Source organism: Ictalurus punctatus, unplaced genomic scaffold (genome assembly GCF_001660625.3).
Source record: "Ictalurus punctatus breed USDA103 unplaced genomic scaffold, Coco_2.0 Super-Scaffold_100046, whole genome shotgun sequence".
NCBI classification, from domain to species: Eukaryota; Metazoa; Chordata; class Actinopteri; order Siluriformes; family Ictaluridae; genus Ictalurus; species Ictalurus punctatus.
Window position 1 is genome coordinate 2,273,133 of NW_026521087.1, and position 16,511 is coordinate 2,289,643.

Below are 16,511 nucleotides of genomic sequence, written 5' to 3' on the forward strand. Positions count from 1 at the left end.
TGATGGAAGGTTTTGTCCACATGGCCCCGCCCTCAGTGCAGACGTAACGTGTTGGTGTAAAAAGTGAAACTCTTCTGTAACAGTACCAGAGGTTTGTTTAAAGATGATTAGAGTAATTATTAACCAGCATTAATCCAAACAGTGCAGTTCAGTGTTACATTAAAATAATAAACCATGCAGTGATACATTTATAAATAAAAATACTCACTCAGCTCTTCTGGAGGCTTTGACCACTGGCAGCAGCTTCAGAAGACATTCATCTGATGGGTCATATTTCCTCAAATCAAACTCATCCAGCTCCTGATCTGAGGTCAGTAACACAAACACCAGAGCTGACCACTGAGCAGGAGAGAGACTGGTTCCACCGAGACACCAGTAATTTCTTCTGTTCAGGTAAGTCTGTACTTCCTGCTCTAGAGAATGATCATTCAGTTCATTCAGACAGTGGAACAGATTGATGGATTTCTCTGGAGATGGATTCTCCCTGATCTTCTCCTTGATGTACTCGACTGTTTCCTGTTTGCTGTGAGAGCTGCTTCCTGTCTGGGGCATTAAGACTCGTAAGAGAGTCTGACTGGACTCCAGTGAGAGACCCAGAAGGAAGCGGAGGAAGAGGTCCAGGTGTCCGTTCTCACTCTGTAAGGCCTTGTCCACTGCAGTCCTGAGGAGATCAGACATGTCTGACTTGGTGAGAAGATCAGACAGATCAGTGGTTTGTTGTTCTGTTAAATTTCTGCTGATGAAGGAGAGAAATGTGTATAAAGCAGCCAGAAACTCCTGAACACTCAGATGTACAAAGCTGAACACCTTCCCCAGGTGAAGCCCAAACTCCTCTCTGAAGATTTGGGTACACACTCCTGAGTACACTGACACTTCTCTCACATCAATGCCACACTCTCTCAGGTCTTCCTCATAGAAGATCAGGTTTCCTTTCTCCAGCTGTTGGAAAGCCAGTTTTCCCAGTGCCAGGATACTCTCTCTGGTCTGCTGAGGATCAGGGTCACATTTCTGATGGTACTTTTGGTCCTTGTGTTTGATCTGAAACATCAGGAAGTGTGTGAACATTTGAGTCAGAGTCTTGGGGATCTCTCCACACTCTGCTTCACCCAACATTCTCTCTAGAACAGTGGCTGAGATCCAGCAGAAGACTGGGATGTGGCACATGATGTAGAGGCTTCTTGAAGACTTCATGTGTGAGATGATTTTATTGGCCAGGCTCTGATCACTGATCCTCTTCCTGAAGTACTCCTCTTTCTGAGGATCACTGAACCCTCGTACCTCTGTTACCTGGTCTACACACTCAGGAGGGATCTGATTGGCTGCTCCTGGTCGAGAGGTGATCCAGAGGAGAGCAGAGGGAAGCAGATTCCCCTTGATGAGGTTCGTCAGCAGCACATCCACTGAGGCTGACTCTGTCACATCACACAATCTCTCATTCTTCTGGAAATTTAGAGGAAGTCGACACTCATCCAGACCATCAAAGATCAACACCACTTTGTAGGAGTCTATTAATTCTAGTTTTCTCATGTCTGGGAAAAAGTGATGAAGAAGATCCATCAGACTGAGATGTTTTTGTTTCATCAGATTCAGCTCTCTAAAGGGAAATGGAAACATGAAGGTGACGTCCTGATTTGCTTTTCCTTCAGTCCAGTCCAGAATGAACTTCTGCACAGAGACTGTTTTTCCAATTCCAGCAACTCCTTTAGTCAGCACTCTTCTGATGAACTCGTCTTTAAAGAGATCATTACATTTGATGGGTGTCTCCTGTGTTGCTGGTCTCCTGGACGCTGTCTCAATCTGTCTCACCTCATGTTCATTATTGACATCTCCACTCCAACCCTCTGTGATGTAGAGATCTGTGTAGATCTCATTCAGAAGTGCTGAGCTTCCATGCTGTGAGATTCCTTCATTAATTCTTTTAAACTTCTCTCTCAGGCTGGATTTCAGCTTTGTCTGATACACAGAGGCGAGTTCTGATAAACAAAGTAATAAGATGTTTTAATGTAAAATCACTGAACACAGGATTAAATGTAAAATTCAAATGCTGCTGTTCATTCCTGATTCATGTAGTAAATACTCCTGAAGGAACAGGACCATTGTACAGAGTCACCACAAGCTGGACCACGAACAGAACAGAAAAGCAGCAGATGTACATGATACTAAACTCAAACTTAAAACTAAAAGTGTTCCTATCTAAAACTATTTCCTCTCTCTGAAGTGAACTTGATGGAATAAAGCCATTACTCAGAGCTCTTACTGTTGTGCAGTGTGTTAGCGAGATCTGTGTGGTTCATGTTCTTCAGGACGTGCAGTGTGATCTTCAGCGCTCCGTCTCTGACACTGTGCAGATCCTCCTCATCCTCCACCTCCCTCTCAGTGCATGCTGGGTAATCTGGACTCAGGAGCTTCCTAAACCTCTTCAGCTCATTCTTTATCAGAGTGATGACTTTGTGTTCCAGCTCCTGGTTAGAAACACACAGGAACACATCTAAATATTATAATGTTACACACTGAGAGATGCTTTTATTTTATAAAAAGAATAAAAGTCTCTTTCTATTCCCACAGTTACAGATGAAATTCTGCCTGATTACCCATAATGCTGCTGCACATCAATAAATCTGTAAATTGTCATGATCTTAAATAAAAAACCTGCAACCTACTCACACACAAGCTACACACATTAAAAAGACACAAACCTTGAATATGGAGTCCAGCTGATTTCTGCTGAGGTTTGATTTCTTCTGTTGTGGTCTGTGAAGAAATAAAACACATGATGTAATATAAACTGTATGTATTCATAGCTGCACAACACACACTAATAAATACAGAGACAGATATTTAACACTATCCTCTTAACACAATACACTGATTTCAGGATTTCTCACTGACACTAACATGTTTATGAATAAAATAGTGATCTAGTCATTAATGTCCCAGGTGTAAATGTTGTTGTGTAGCACCACAGACCCTCCAGCTCAGGGACTGCAGGCTGAACTGAACTCTTAAAGCAGTTTTCCTCACTGCCAGTCCGAGAGCTGCAGCACTGCACAGTTTAGTGTTTTACTGCTTCAACACCTCATGAAGATCATGAAGGGCTTCAGAATGAGACCAGTGAGTTTGATCAGGTGGAACACTGCTGTAAAACACCTCACTGTACTGACCTCACATCAGGAGAACTGGCTCCGTCTCTGAAGTTAAGCGGATGCTCCATTGACCAGTCACTCTTCATGGACACACAGCTGGGTTCTGGTGACTCTGATCTCTTTCCCTCCATCATTCTAGAATTAAACAGAAATATCAGCAATAATTAATACTCTGCTGTCTCAGCACTGTTACACAATGTGTTCATCATTAAACACCAATAATTCCATCTTTTTAATTCAGCTCCAGTCTGCACACTTATTCAAACAGGAGACACGCCCCATACCTCAGGAATTACACTGATGTCAGGAGTCCCAATCACAGACAACTGACTCAGCTGGGTCTTAAAGCTGGTAGAGTTCACTGACTCAAAGCTACACTGCTCTTCCCCTCCACATTACACAGTCCTTTTTACTCTTCTCTCAGTGAATGATTTCTCTAAACTGTTCTTAGATCAGATCAGTGATATATTCACTGCTATTAAACACCTTAAACCAAAGTTTAGTTCCTCTGTTAACTAGTGAGTGCTTAGAGATACAGATCTGTTCCATGAGACGGTGTGTGTTTATTGCTGGTGAATGGAAAAGTAACTCACCTCTCGTCTTTCTTTAAGTCCTGTTCTCCAGACACACTCATGTTGGAGGTCATGTCTCCTTCTCCAGATTACAGCAGGACACACGTTTACTTCACTCCAACATCGGTGTGTTAAATCAAACCCTGTATCAGCACAGAGTTCACTTACAGGAAATAGTCACGGTATCAAGTCATAAAACAGCCTGAGTACATTCAAACTTCAGTACAAACCCACAAAACTCTTCTGCATCTAGTGTACATTCAGTGTGTTTATATATTATAGCTTTAGATGTAGACACTCACTGTGTTTTTACTCCTGAAATGCTGTATTTTCCCCTCCACACAAAATGGAGACTGACTTTCACTTTCACTTCCTAACCTTTTATTCTGCAGAGGGGGAGGGGCAGTGAGGTAGGGTAATAAACACACACACACAGAGATATGGTTTGTTATCATACAGCTTTCTGATCCATCGAGCACAGGCCTGTAAATACTGAAAGTATAAGCCTGAAAACGCTGCAAATACAGAGAACAGAATTAAAAGTCTGGTAAAATCTACACCACACACATTATCATTTCATTACCTACATTTATTATCTCGTGACTTCATTCAGCTGTGCACGAACAACTGTCAGAGCTCTATACAAATATATAAACTAAAATAAAATAACAGGAGCTAGAAACACTCAGCAGATCATTAGATAAAGAAGCAGAACTCATACGCTGAGTAAGTTTACTTAAATATCTGCAGAAATGTATTTTTTCTGGTTTTCCCTTAATGAGAGCGAGTATCCTGATATTAGTGAGGATTGGTGTGTAAGTAGTTTCTGTGTGAATAATGAATGTTACTCAGAATAAAAGCGATGATGGAGAGTAAGTTAAACACATTGGTCAGGGGTGCGTGTAAAAATCCTTCAAACATTTTCTAAAATGATCAAATGTGTAGAAAACATTTAATATAGATGAGAAATATCTGATGTCTGAAATAATAACACAGACACAGAAATAATAAGACAGACACACACACACACACACACACACACAACAATAATAATAAACTAGACCAGTACATTTACATTTGTTTTCATTTATTTCACAAACAAATATTATACTCATATATGTACACATTCAAACATCATGCTTTTCCAACAGTGTGTTTACACAAACGAAATAACGCCACACAGTAACACAAACACATGCCCAATATTAACCATTGATACGCTTTTCAGACGTATTTCACCCCCCCCCCCAAAAAAAAAAAAAAACAAAACAAAAAAAACAAAAAACAAACAGACTCATTAACATAAACACCTTTGTTGGGGGGCCACTCCCCCACACACCCCTCTCCACCACTGCCCAGACACACAAGAGCTAGACTGACCCACTGATACAATCGACCCCCACCCCGGTCATAAATTAGGCCACTTACAGAAATGTCGGCCTGAGAAGCACAAAGGGCTATAAATCAGCACACACTACTTTGATTGACAGTTTGACAGAAAGTGTGTGTTACTTTCGTTGGAACAAAGTTACTGGTGTGACTCTAATTCTCTTTATTTTTAATGGTCTAGTAAAAGGGCAGTCTGTGCTCCGGCTCCCTATAGTGGCCTGTGTGAATCACTGCCTCTTGTCAAATTTGTATAAAATATTATTATCTATTAATTTATTAATATCTGTGTGTGTGTGTGTGTGTGTGTGTGTGTGTGTGTGTGTGTGTGTGTGTGTGTGTGTAGGACTACACAGTGTCTTTGTGTGTTAACAGGAGCTCAGCTATTCTCTCTGAATAAAGAGGAACTTTGCGCTGTCATTCCTGAAGAAGGAGCGAGGGTGTACAGCCAAGTTGCCGTACAGAAGGCACTGCTGGAGGTAAACACACACATACGCACACACACACACACTCACACACACACACACACACACACACACACACACACACACGCTAATGATGTGTATAAATGATGAGTGTTTTTTTTCTCAGGATGTCAGAAAGGCAACAGAGCTGGAGGCAGTGATGGAGAAACAGAAGATGAAGGTGGATTTCACAGCTCATACGCCTCGTACTCTAGCATACTACACCCCCCCCCCCCCACCTACACCCCATACTACACCCCCCCCACGTACACCCCATACTACACCCCCCCACCTACATCCCATACTACACCCCCCCCCCCCCCCCAACACACATGTAGTTTATATATACACATTGATGTACATGGTATGGTGTAATAAAAAAAAAACCCATAACATTTATTTAATGCCTTTATACACACACACACACACACACACACACACACACACACACACACACACACACACACGTCTGTCTGATATATTACAGACTATTCCTCACACACTTACACAAATCAACTGCCATTTTATGGTAAAGCTGTCTAAATGTAAATGTTCAATCTTTGACTGTACATTCATAAATTATAATAACTTGTGTTGCATTCTCTGTTATTTTAAATATCTGTGTGTGTGTGTGTGTGTGTGTGTGTGTGTGTGTGTGTGTGTGTGTGTGTGTCTGTTTCAACATCATTTTACAAAAACACTATTCAATGTTTCATCAGAGAGTCTGCATCTTTTGATCAAAGTTGCATGGCGCGAGACCGTTCAGTGCTTTATAGGTTAATAACAGTATTTTATAATCAGTGTGAGATTTCACTGGGAGCCAATGCAGTATTGATAATATCGATGTGATATGGTCGTATCTTCTGGTTCTAGTTAGGACTCTAGCAGCTGCATTCTGGACTAACTGGAGTTTGTTTATATTCCTACTGGAACATCCAGACAGTAAGGCATTACAGTAATCTAATCTAGAGGTGACGAATGCATGAACTAGTATTTCTGCATCATGTAGTGACATTAGACAAACCCAATACCGAAAAAGTTGGGACAGTATGGAAAATGCTAATATAACAATGAGGAGTCATTTGTAAATGTACATTGACTTGTATTTAAACAAAAAACATAAAGACGAGGTATTTGATGTTTTACCTAATCAACTGCAACGTTTCTGGAAGATGAACATTCATTTTGAAATTGATGCTGCAACACGTTCCAAAAAAGTTGGGACAGGGGTCATTTAGGATTAATAGCGATGTGACGAGTTGAAAGAAGGCGGCGATGTGAAACAGGTGAGGTCTAATTATCGTCTAATCATATATATAAGGAGCCTTCAAAAAAGGCCTAGTCCTTCAACAGTAAGGATGGGTCGAGGCTCGCCAATCTGCCAACAGATATGTCAGCAAATAATCCAACACTTTGAGAAGAACATTCCCAAAAGACAAATCGGTAGGATTTTGGTCATTTCACCTTCTACAGTGCACAATATAATTAAAAGATTCAAGGAATCCGGTCAAATCTCGGTGCGTAAAGGGTGAGGCATAAAACCACTTCTGAACCACTTCTAGCAGTTATTAAACCCTTGATTAAAAAACCTGACCTTGACCCGTCTCAACTGTCCAGCTATAGACCAATATCAAATCTCCTCTTCATCTCTAAGATTTTAGAAAAGGTTGTAGCAAAGCAGTTATGCTCATACTTAGATAGGAATAACATTCATGAAATGTATCAGTCAGGATTTAGACCTCATCATTGCACAGAGACAGCGTTAGTTAAAGTAGCAAATGACCTTCTACTGACCTCTGATCAGGGTTGTGTCTCACTGCTTGTGTTACTCGACCTTAGTACAGGTTTTGGTACTATAGATCACACTATTCTCCTTGATAGATTAGAAAATGTTGTTGGTATTAAGGGAACAGTCCTCTCCTGGCTCAGGTCTTATCTGACCGATCGTTATCAGTTCGTAGATGTAAATGGTGATTTCTCCATGCGTACTGAGGTTACTTTTGGAGTTCCACAGGGTTCTGTTTTAGGCCCACTGCTCTTTACTTTATATATGCTACCCCTAGGTCAAATTATTCGTAAACATGGAATTAGCTTCCACTGTTATGCTGATGATACACAGCTGTATGTTTCAGCGAAGCCAGAGGACAGACAGAAGCTTAGTAAAGTTGAGGATTGTGTAAAGGACATTAGACGTTGGATGTTAACTAACTTCCTTCTACTTAATTCTGATAAAACAGACATACTTTTATTAGGCCCACGTGTAGCTAGAAGTATTCTTTCTGATCACATGGCTACTCTGGATGGTCTTTCTGTTTCATCATGTGCAGCAGTTAAAGACCTTGGAGTGATTATTGACTCCAGCCTATCATTTGATGCTCATGTAGATAATATTACAAGGATAGCCTTCTTTCATCTCAGAAATATTTTTAAAATAAGAAACATATTGTCACTACATGATGCGGAAATACTAGTTCATGCATTCGTCACCTCTAGATTAGATTACTGTAATGCCTTACTGTCTGGATGTTCCAGTAGGAATATAAATAAGCTCCAGTTAGTCCAGAATGCAGCTGCTAGAGTCCTAACTAGAACTAGAAGATACAACCATATCACACCGATATTATCAATACTGCATTGGCTCCCAGTAAAATCTCGCATTAATTATAAAATACTTTTATTAACCTATAAAGCACTAAATGGTCTCGCGCCACAATATCTAAGCGACCTTTTGGTTTTATATGATCCGCCACGCCTACTTAGGTCAAAAGATGCAGGCTATTTGACGGTACCTCGAATAGTGAAGGCTACAGCAGGGGGAAGAGCTTTCTCTTATAGAGCGCCACAGTTATGGAACAGTCTTCCTATTAGTGTTCGGGACTCAGACACAGTCTCAGTGTTTAAGTCTAAGCTTAAAACATATTTGTTTACTCAAGCCTACCCTGACTAGATTCTGTTCTACTACTTCGCAGTCATAATTATCTTTTTTCTCCCTCTCTCCTTTCGCCCAGCCCCACACGAATTTATGGAGATACTAGAGATCCAGATCCTTTCTGCCTCTGGATGGAGCTCAAATCTTCTTTAATTCCAGACTGCTGGGACTACGGCTGCTCCTAACGCCATACAGACTTCATAAGAATCCATAATGAACTTTTTCACACTATCTGTTGTTACCCAGATGAGGATGGGTTCCCTTCTGAGTCGGGTTCCTCTCAAGGTTTCTTCCTCTTAAAACATCTTAGGGAGTTTTTCCTTGCCACCGTCGCCACTCAGTGGCTTGCTCAGTTGGGATAAATTCGCACCTTTAATATCTGTATACCATGTTGATATTTCTGTAAAGCTGCTTGAGACAATGTCTATTGTAAAAAGCGCTATACAAATAAAATTGAATTGAATTGAATTGAATATCTGTCCGGCTCTCGAAAGTATTGGCGCCCTACGCTGTCGGCTCTCGAAAGTATTGGCACCCGTCCCTGTTTCGCCAACGCAAGCACCACTCACATTTTCTTCAGGAAATGTACTGTTCTAGTTATTATTATTATTATTATTATTATTATTATTATTATTCCACTTTTTTTTAACTAGTCCCGCACCGTTTGTCAGAGATCGGCGGTTGAGGTGTCGAATTGATCGGCTTATTGAGCAGAGGTGTGCTATGACTTTTATAAGCGATCGGAATGCCGGAATTCCCGCTACAGAAGCTCAAAGCTGGAAAATTTCCCATAGACTTGAACTGAGTTTCGAAAGTATTGGCCCTCTAAGGAGAAAGCTCTAAAAGTTTTGCCTCCGTACACGTTCGGCACACGTTCGGCACACGAATATATTGGCACACGATCTGTTCCGCTCTCAGAAGTATTGGCACCCCGCACGGCCAGCTCTCAAAAGTACTGGCGCCCTTGACGGCTGGCTCTAAAAAGTATTGGCGCACTACACGGTCGGCTCTAACAATGCTGGCACCCCATCTGTCTGGCTCGCAAAAGTATTGGCACCCTATGCTGTCGGCTCTCGAAAGTATTGGCGCCCTACGCTGTTGGCTCTCAAAAGTATTTCTGCCCTTAGCGTCCGGCACTCGAAATTGTTGGCACCCTACGCTTTCACCTCTCGAATATATTGGTGCCCTAGAGTCCGGCATTCAAAAGTATTGAGACCCTACATGGCCAGAATAGTGCTAAAACATGCTAAAATATGCTAGCATGATGCTAAAACATGCTAGCACGATGCTAAAACGTGCTAAACATGCTAGCATGATGCTAAAACATGCTGGGATGATGCTAAAACATGTTAGCATGATGCTAAAACATGCTAGCACGATGATAAAACATGCTAGCATGATGCTAAAACATGCTAGCATGATGCTAAAACATGCTAGCATGATGCGAAAACATGCTAACATGGTGCTAAAACATGCTAGCATGATGGTAAAACATGCTAGTATGATGCTAAAACATGCTAAAACATGCTAGCATGATGGTAAAACATGCTAGCATGATGCGAAAACATGCTAGCATGATGGTAAAACATGCTAGTATGATGCTAAAACATGCTAGCATGATGCTAAAACGTGCAAAAACATGCTAGCATGATGTGAAAACATGCTAACATTATGCTAAAACATGCTAGCATGATGCTAAAACATGCTAAAACATGCTAGCATGACGCTAAAATGTGCAAAAACATGCTAACATGATGCTAAAACATGCTAGCATGATGCTAAAACATGCTAGCATAATGCTAAAATGTGCAAAAACATGCTAGCATAATGCTAAAATATGCTAGCATGATGCTAGGAGGGATACCGTCTAAAAAAAATCCTTACAAAAGTCAATGTTATGCTGGACAATAATGATAGTGATAGTCAATCCTAGACATCATGTATGTAAATCTATTAGTTTTCATCATTTTTATGAGTGAGTTCCGAGTTGCTTCGTTGAATTTAAATGGAGCAAGGGAAAGAAATAAAAGATTTTTGTTGTTTGAAACGGTGAAGCAAAAGAAAATTGACGTAATCTTTGCTCAGGAAACCCACACAGACGCTAATAATGCTGCAGACTGGGCCAGGGAGTTTAAAGGGTTATCCGTTTTAAGTCATAAGACATCTACCAGTGGGGGAGTAGCTATTTTATTTTCCAATAATTTTATCCCCTGTTCTTATCAAGTTGATGAAATCATATAGGGTCGAATGTTAAAGGTTAGAGCTCAATAAGAGAATAGGTGGGTTGTTTTTGATTGTGTTTATGCCCCGACCACGGCCATTGACAGAATGGTATTTTTACGAAACCTAGATAATGTCCTGAAGAATTGTGACTCTGATGATTTTTAATTCTATGGGGGGATTTTAACTGTACAGAGCTGGATATGGACAGGAATCATGTAGAGCCCCATATGCCATCACGTAGAAGGCTAGTCGAATTAATGAATTCCTGTGACCTTGTGGACATTTGGAGAAATTTCCACCACATGCAGAAACAATATACCTGGGTGAACTCCTATAATAATATGCTCTCTATAGCCAGATTGGATAAATTTTATGTTTTTAAACACCAGTTAAGTGCTTTTAGAAGTTGTGCAATTATACCGGTAGGATTTACGGACCATTGTATGGTTCTGTCTACTGTGTATTTAAGTAAACTCAAGCATAAGAGTGCGTATTGGCATTTTAACACCAGTTTATTGCAAGACGGTCATTTTAAGGATGTGTTTAAGTATTTTTGGAGTGATTTTAGAATAACAAAGCATTCTTTTAAATCGGTGCAACAGTGGTGGGATTTTGCCAAAACGCAAATTAAACAGCTGTGTCAACAGTATACCTCCAGTGTCACGAGAGACACAACTCTACGTATGAAATCCTTGGAAGATGAAATAATGGCGCTAATGGAGCCAATGAAAAACACAGGACGGCAGGTATGCATAGAAAATTTAAGGACAAAGAAGAATTTATTGACCAAATTGCTAGACGTTACCGCACAAGGAGCTCTGGTCAGGTCGCGATTTCAGACTGTAGAGTGTATGGATGCACCGTCAAAATTCTTTTTTAATTTGGAAAAAAAGAATGGTCAAAATAAGATGATAGGGGGACAGCGTTTTAGTGGTTTTTGCGATTCTCTTAAAATCTAGGATACTAATCGATTTTAAGTTTCACCAAGAGATGAAAGACCTTGTAGCATTTGAAAATATCTGGTGTCTGGAAGGGGCATTATGTGTGGTTTTAGAAGAAAAAGTGAGATTTCATCAACTTTTAGAAGACTGTATACATACTGGTTGATACTTGGTTGCTTATTTTATATTCTTCACTCCTTTGGGGGTTTTGAAGGCAACTGGAAGGAGAAGTATTTTAATTATCTATTTATTTATCTTTTTATATATATATATTTATATGTATATAAACTTATTTTACTTTTTTTTCTTTTAAGGTCATCTGCAATGACTCTGAGGGACCGAAATAGGTCAATGTAGCTTTTAAAAGCTTGTAAATAAAAGGCCTTTGAAATTCAATTCTTTCTCCCTGTCTCTCTCTCTCTCTCTCTCTCTCTCTCTCTCTCTCACTCTCTCGTTCCCTCTGTCTCTCTCTCTCTCTCTCTCTCTCTCTCTCTCTCTCTCTCGTGTGCACATGGAATGAGTGAGTGGGCGGAGTGGGAGCGGTAGTGAGTGAGTGGGCGGAGCGGGGCCGAGGCCGCTACTCCAAGTTGGCTTGTTCATTTTTCTATCTATTATTTTTTAAGAAATACGATTTCCTTTAGGTCTTTGGTTTCTGAGGGAGTCTTAATTTACTCTTGTTTGTTGTGTGTGTGTGTGTGTGTGTGTGTGTGTGTGTATTTGTGTGTGATTTTTCCCACTGGCCTGGGCGGCTGTTTCCGTGGTTGGGAGCATGGCTGCCTCAGGTACGGGGAAGTATGATTCCCTCACGCGGCGGCATGCTATTAAAGTAGCCACTACCGCCAGCGTTGAGGAGGTTAGTCTGGCCGTGGGGGAGAGTGTAGGATACGACAACATTCTGTCTGCGGCCCGTATGAATAGTGCCGTCGAGCTGTTTCTGAAAACGGTGGAGTTAGCAAACGAAATGGTGGACAGTGGAGTTGTGATTGATGATGTGTTCCATTTAGTGCTTCCTTTATCAGCCCCATCTAAAAAAGTCATCCTGTCGAATGTTCCTCCTTTTATTAAGGACGAGGTTCTGTCACAAACTCTATCCCGCTATGGTAAACTGGTCTCCCAGATCAAGAAGATAGCGACTACAAGTAAATCCCCTCGTGTAAAACATATCGTGTCTTTCAGACGGTGTGTGTACATGGTTCTGAAGGATAATAATGATCTGGATCTGACACTCAATGTAAAGGTGGAAGATTTTAATTATGTTATTTACGCTACTACTACTACAATGAAGTGTTGTGGGTGCGGTTTATTTGGTCATCTGGTGAGGGCCTGTCCGGAAAAACGTGTGAATCCCGAAAATGGTAATGATACTAACGCGGCCGCTGGTAACGAGGTTACTGCTGTAGAGGGCGTTGGGGTGGATGGGGCCCACACACCAGGAGAGGGAGCAGCAGCACCTTCTCTGGTGGAGACACCTGAAGCTGGCCCCTCTCACCAGGGTGTCGGTGTTCAACCAGGTGAAGAAGAGAAGGCTGAGACTGAGCCAGATTTAGGTGATAAGGATACACAGGACAGTACGGTGTCACTAGATAGTGTGATCTGTCCCTTGTTGATGAAGTTGGGGATGATAGCTCTCACATGGATACGGAAGAGAATGTGTTCAAGGTGCCCCAGAGAAAGAGACGGAGAAACCATCCTCATGCACAGGCTAAGAGGAAAGATGTTGCAGAGGAGCTCAATTCTGTGGAGGTAGAGAGCGAGAGCGAAGCCTCTGACTGCAGTATTACATGTAGTGTAAATCTAAGTGGCTTTTCGAGCCATGAATATAGTGTGGACGACATCAAGGCTTTTCTGAAAAAGACTAAACATGCTAGGAATGTGAGGATAGACGAGTTTTTCCGGATGTGGAACAGTTCATTAAAAAAACACGTGGGTTTATGGCAGAAGGGGGTTTCACTAGAACACTTCATTTTCTTTAGACGGTATCAGGAGGGATACCGTCTAAAGAAAATCCTTACAAAAGTGAATGTAATGTTGGACAATAATGGTAGTGATAGTCAATCCTAGACATCATGTACGTAAATTTATTATTTTTCCTCATATTTATGAGTGAGTTTCGAATCGCTTCGTTGAATTTAAATGGAGCAAGGGAAAGAAATAAAAAAATTTTGTTATTTGAAACGGTGAAGCAAAAGAAAATTGATGTCATCTTTGCTCAGGAAACCCACACAGACACCAGTAATGCTCCTGACTGGGCCAGGGAGTTTAAAGGGTTATCCGTTTTAAGTGATAAGACATCTACCAGTCGGGGAGAAGCTATTTTATTTTCCCATATTTTATTCCATGTTCAACAGTGGTGGGATTTTGCCAAAGTATACCTCCAATGTCACGAGAGACACAACTCTACGCATGAAATCCTTGGAGGATGAAATAATGGCGCTTCAAGAGTTAATGAAAAACACAGGACGGCAGGTATGCATAGAAAATTTAAGAATAAAAAAGAGTTTATTGACTAAATTGCTAGATGTTAACGCACAAGGAGCTCTGGTCAGGTCACAGTTTCAGACTGTGGAGTGTATGGATGCACCGTCGAAATTCTTTTTTAATTTGGAAAAAAGAATGGTCAGAATAAGATGATACATGGCCTGTTTTCTGATGAGGGGACACTTTTAGTGGACCATAGAGAAATTCGAAAGAGAGCAGTCGGTTTCTACAAGGGACTGTACAAGTGTGAAATCTCTGATGAGCAGGCCCATGATAACTTCTTCTTGAAGGATCTCCCTCAGGTGTCAGAGGAAACACATGCAGACCTCGGAGGGGCGTTGACCCTAGAGGAACTGCTACGAGCCCTCCAGGGTATGGAGAGTGGCAAGGCACCAGGGATCGATGGTCTACCGGCTGACTTTTATAAGTCTTTTTGGCCTGACATGGGTGCAGACCTACTGGAGGTACTGGGTGAGTTTAGTCATGGGGCGGCTGACACTCAGTTGTCGCAGAGCAGTTTTGACTCTGTTGCCCAAGAAAGGAGATCTACACGACATAAAATCATGGAGACCTGTTTCAGTTCTCTGTGTGGAATACCGACTGCTCTCTAAGGTATTGGCAAACCGACTTAGTATAGTCATGGAAGAGGTGATCCATCCGGACCAGACCTACTGTGTGCCGGGTAGATTTATTCACGATAACATTTCGTTCATTAGGGATGTCTTAGAGGTCAGAAGGATTTTTAATTTGGAATGTGGTTTGGTTTTAATTGACCAGGAAAAGGCTTTCGACAGGGTTGAGCATACCTACTTATGGAACGTTTTGACTGCTTTTGGTTTTAATTCGTATTTTATCGATAAAATAAAAGTTCTGTACCGTGACAGTGAAAGCATACTGAAGGTTAATGGTGACTTGTGTGCTGCTTTCAAAGTTCATAGGGGAATAAGACAAGGATGCCCGCTATCAGGCATGTTGTATTCCCTTGCGATTGAACCTCTTTTAGCAAAACTGAGAACAGAACTGCAAGGTATAACAATTCCAAAGTGTGAGGGTGTTTTTAAACTATCAGCATATGCAGATGATGTGGCGATACTTGTTGGCAGTGTTGTGGATAAAAAATGTCATAAAATAAACATAAGGGAGGTCCAGATCCAGATCCAGGTCCAGTAACGGAGAGAGAAGGGACTGACGACGGGCACCGGCACCTAGACATACAGAAGCGGTTTTAGTCAGAGGTGGATAAATTGGTAAAACACTTTAAAGATCTTTATGGGTTATTAGTCGAAATAGTCGAAAGAAGTGTACGAGCTGAGGAGTGCTAAAACACACACACACACACACACGCTCGTACAGTCAAGGGCGGGCAAGTAGACACAACATACACACACACACACTCTCTTTCTCATACACACACATGAATAACTTTAATAATATCTTATAGTAATAGAGAAACTCTATAAAAAACAGAATGGTAGGATATGCAGGACAGTAGAACTGTAATGATATTAAGAAGTTGGAAGTACAGTAAACCGCTTTTCAAGTAGTATAAATATATATAAAATAAGAAATATAGTGCAAATATGAAAATAAATTATAAACGAGAAATACAGGAAAAATATAACTTACTCATGATTCAGATGGTGAGGATTCTCGTCTCGCAAGGAAAGCCTTAATTTTTAGAGAACCATGAAGAGAACTAGTTATAAGGGTGGGTCAAACTGCCCCCCCCCTCGAGATAACGATAAGACCAAGGTCCCTCCCGGTTGTTTAGTCGTCTTGTCTACGTCATTTTTTTTACCTAGGGAATTGAGAATCCTGGTTTCTGACTACCTAGGTAAATGAGAGTCCTGGTTTTTGACACCCTAGGTAAATGAGAATCCTGGTTTTTGACAACCTAGGTAACTAGAAACTCTGGGTTTTTGTTTCCTGGGTTGTTGGAAATGCCTGGGTTCTGATTTTATGTGTAAATTAAAACCCCTGGTTTCAATTCTATGGGTAAGTGAAATAGGCCTTTTCTGGAAACCTATGGGTTATCTAGTGTGTAAATACAGTATAAATACTGGAGCTTAAGCTCAGGGTATTAGGATCACTTTTGAGAATTCTCATTGGTGTGGATCTCGTGTGGTGGAATGGAACAATAAAGCTGGACCCTTGCTCCTTCTCACTCACGGCTGGTGTATTTTTTCTATCTCCAACTGGGCTCAGAGGTAGATGTGAGTATTGGCTTCTAAGTTGAGTTTTAAATGTTTTTGGGTAATAGGCTAAATTCGAGCCAACAGCAGCCAGAGGGATGTTGATACGATGTTGAAGATCACTGACGATTTTAGAATTGTTTCTTCCGCCAAGGTAAACTGGGAGGAAAGCGTGGCGTTTTT

At 41.1% G+C, this 16,511-nt stretch overlaps 1 protein-coding gene across 8 annotated transcripts in view; it reads right to left on the reverse strand.

Annotated features, from left to right (window-relative positions):
- LOC128630089 (NACHT, LRR and PYD domains-containing protein 12-like) overlaps positions 1 to 16,511 on the reverse strand; it is a 98,146-nt gene that overhangs the window by 9,992 nt on the left and 71,643 nt on the right. For 2 of the 8 annotated variants that reach the window (XM_053678638.1, XM_053678636.1), the window contains exons 1-6: positions 4,018 to 4,098; positions 3,737 to 3,858; positions 3,162 to 3,278; positions 2,697 to 2,751; positions 2,258 to 2,462; positions 209 to 1,973 (exon numbers count right to left, since the gene is read on the reverse strand). The exons of 5 other annotated variants lie outside the window; for them this stretch is intronic. In XM_053678638.1, the coding sequence (XP_053534613.1) occupies positions 209 to 1,973; positions 2,258 to 2,462; positions 2,697 to 2,751; positions 3,162 to 3,278; positions 3,737 to 3,789 (2,195 nt within the window). In that variant the 5' untranslated portion in view covers positions 3,790 to 3,858; positions 4,018 to 4,098. Of the gene's footprint in view, positions 1 to 208; positions 1,974 to 2,257; positions 2,463 to 2,696; positions 2,752 to 3,161; positions 3,279 to 3,736; positions 3,879 to 4,017; positions 4,099 to 16,511 lie in introns of those variants that run through there. One more of the 8 variants, XM_053678637.1, reaches the window with a different exon arrangement.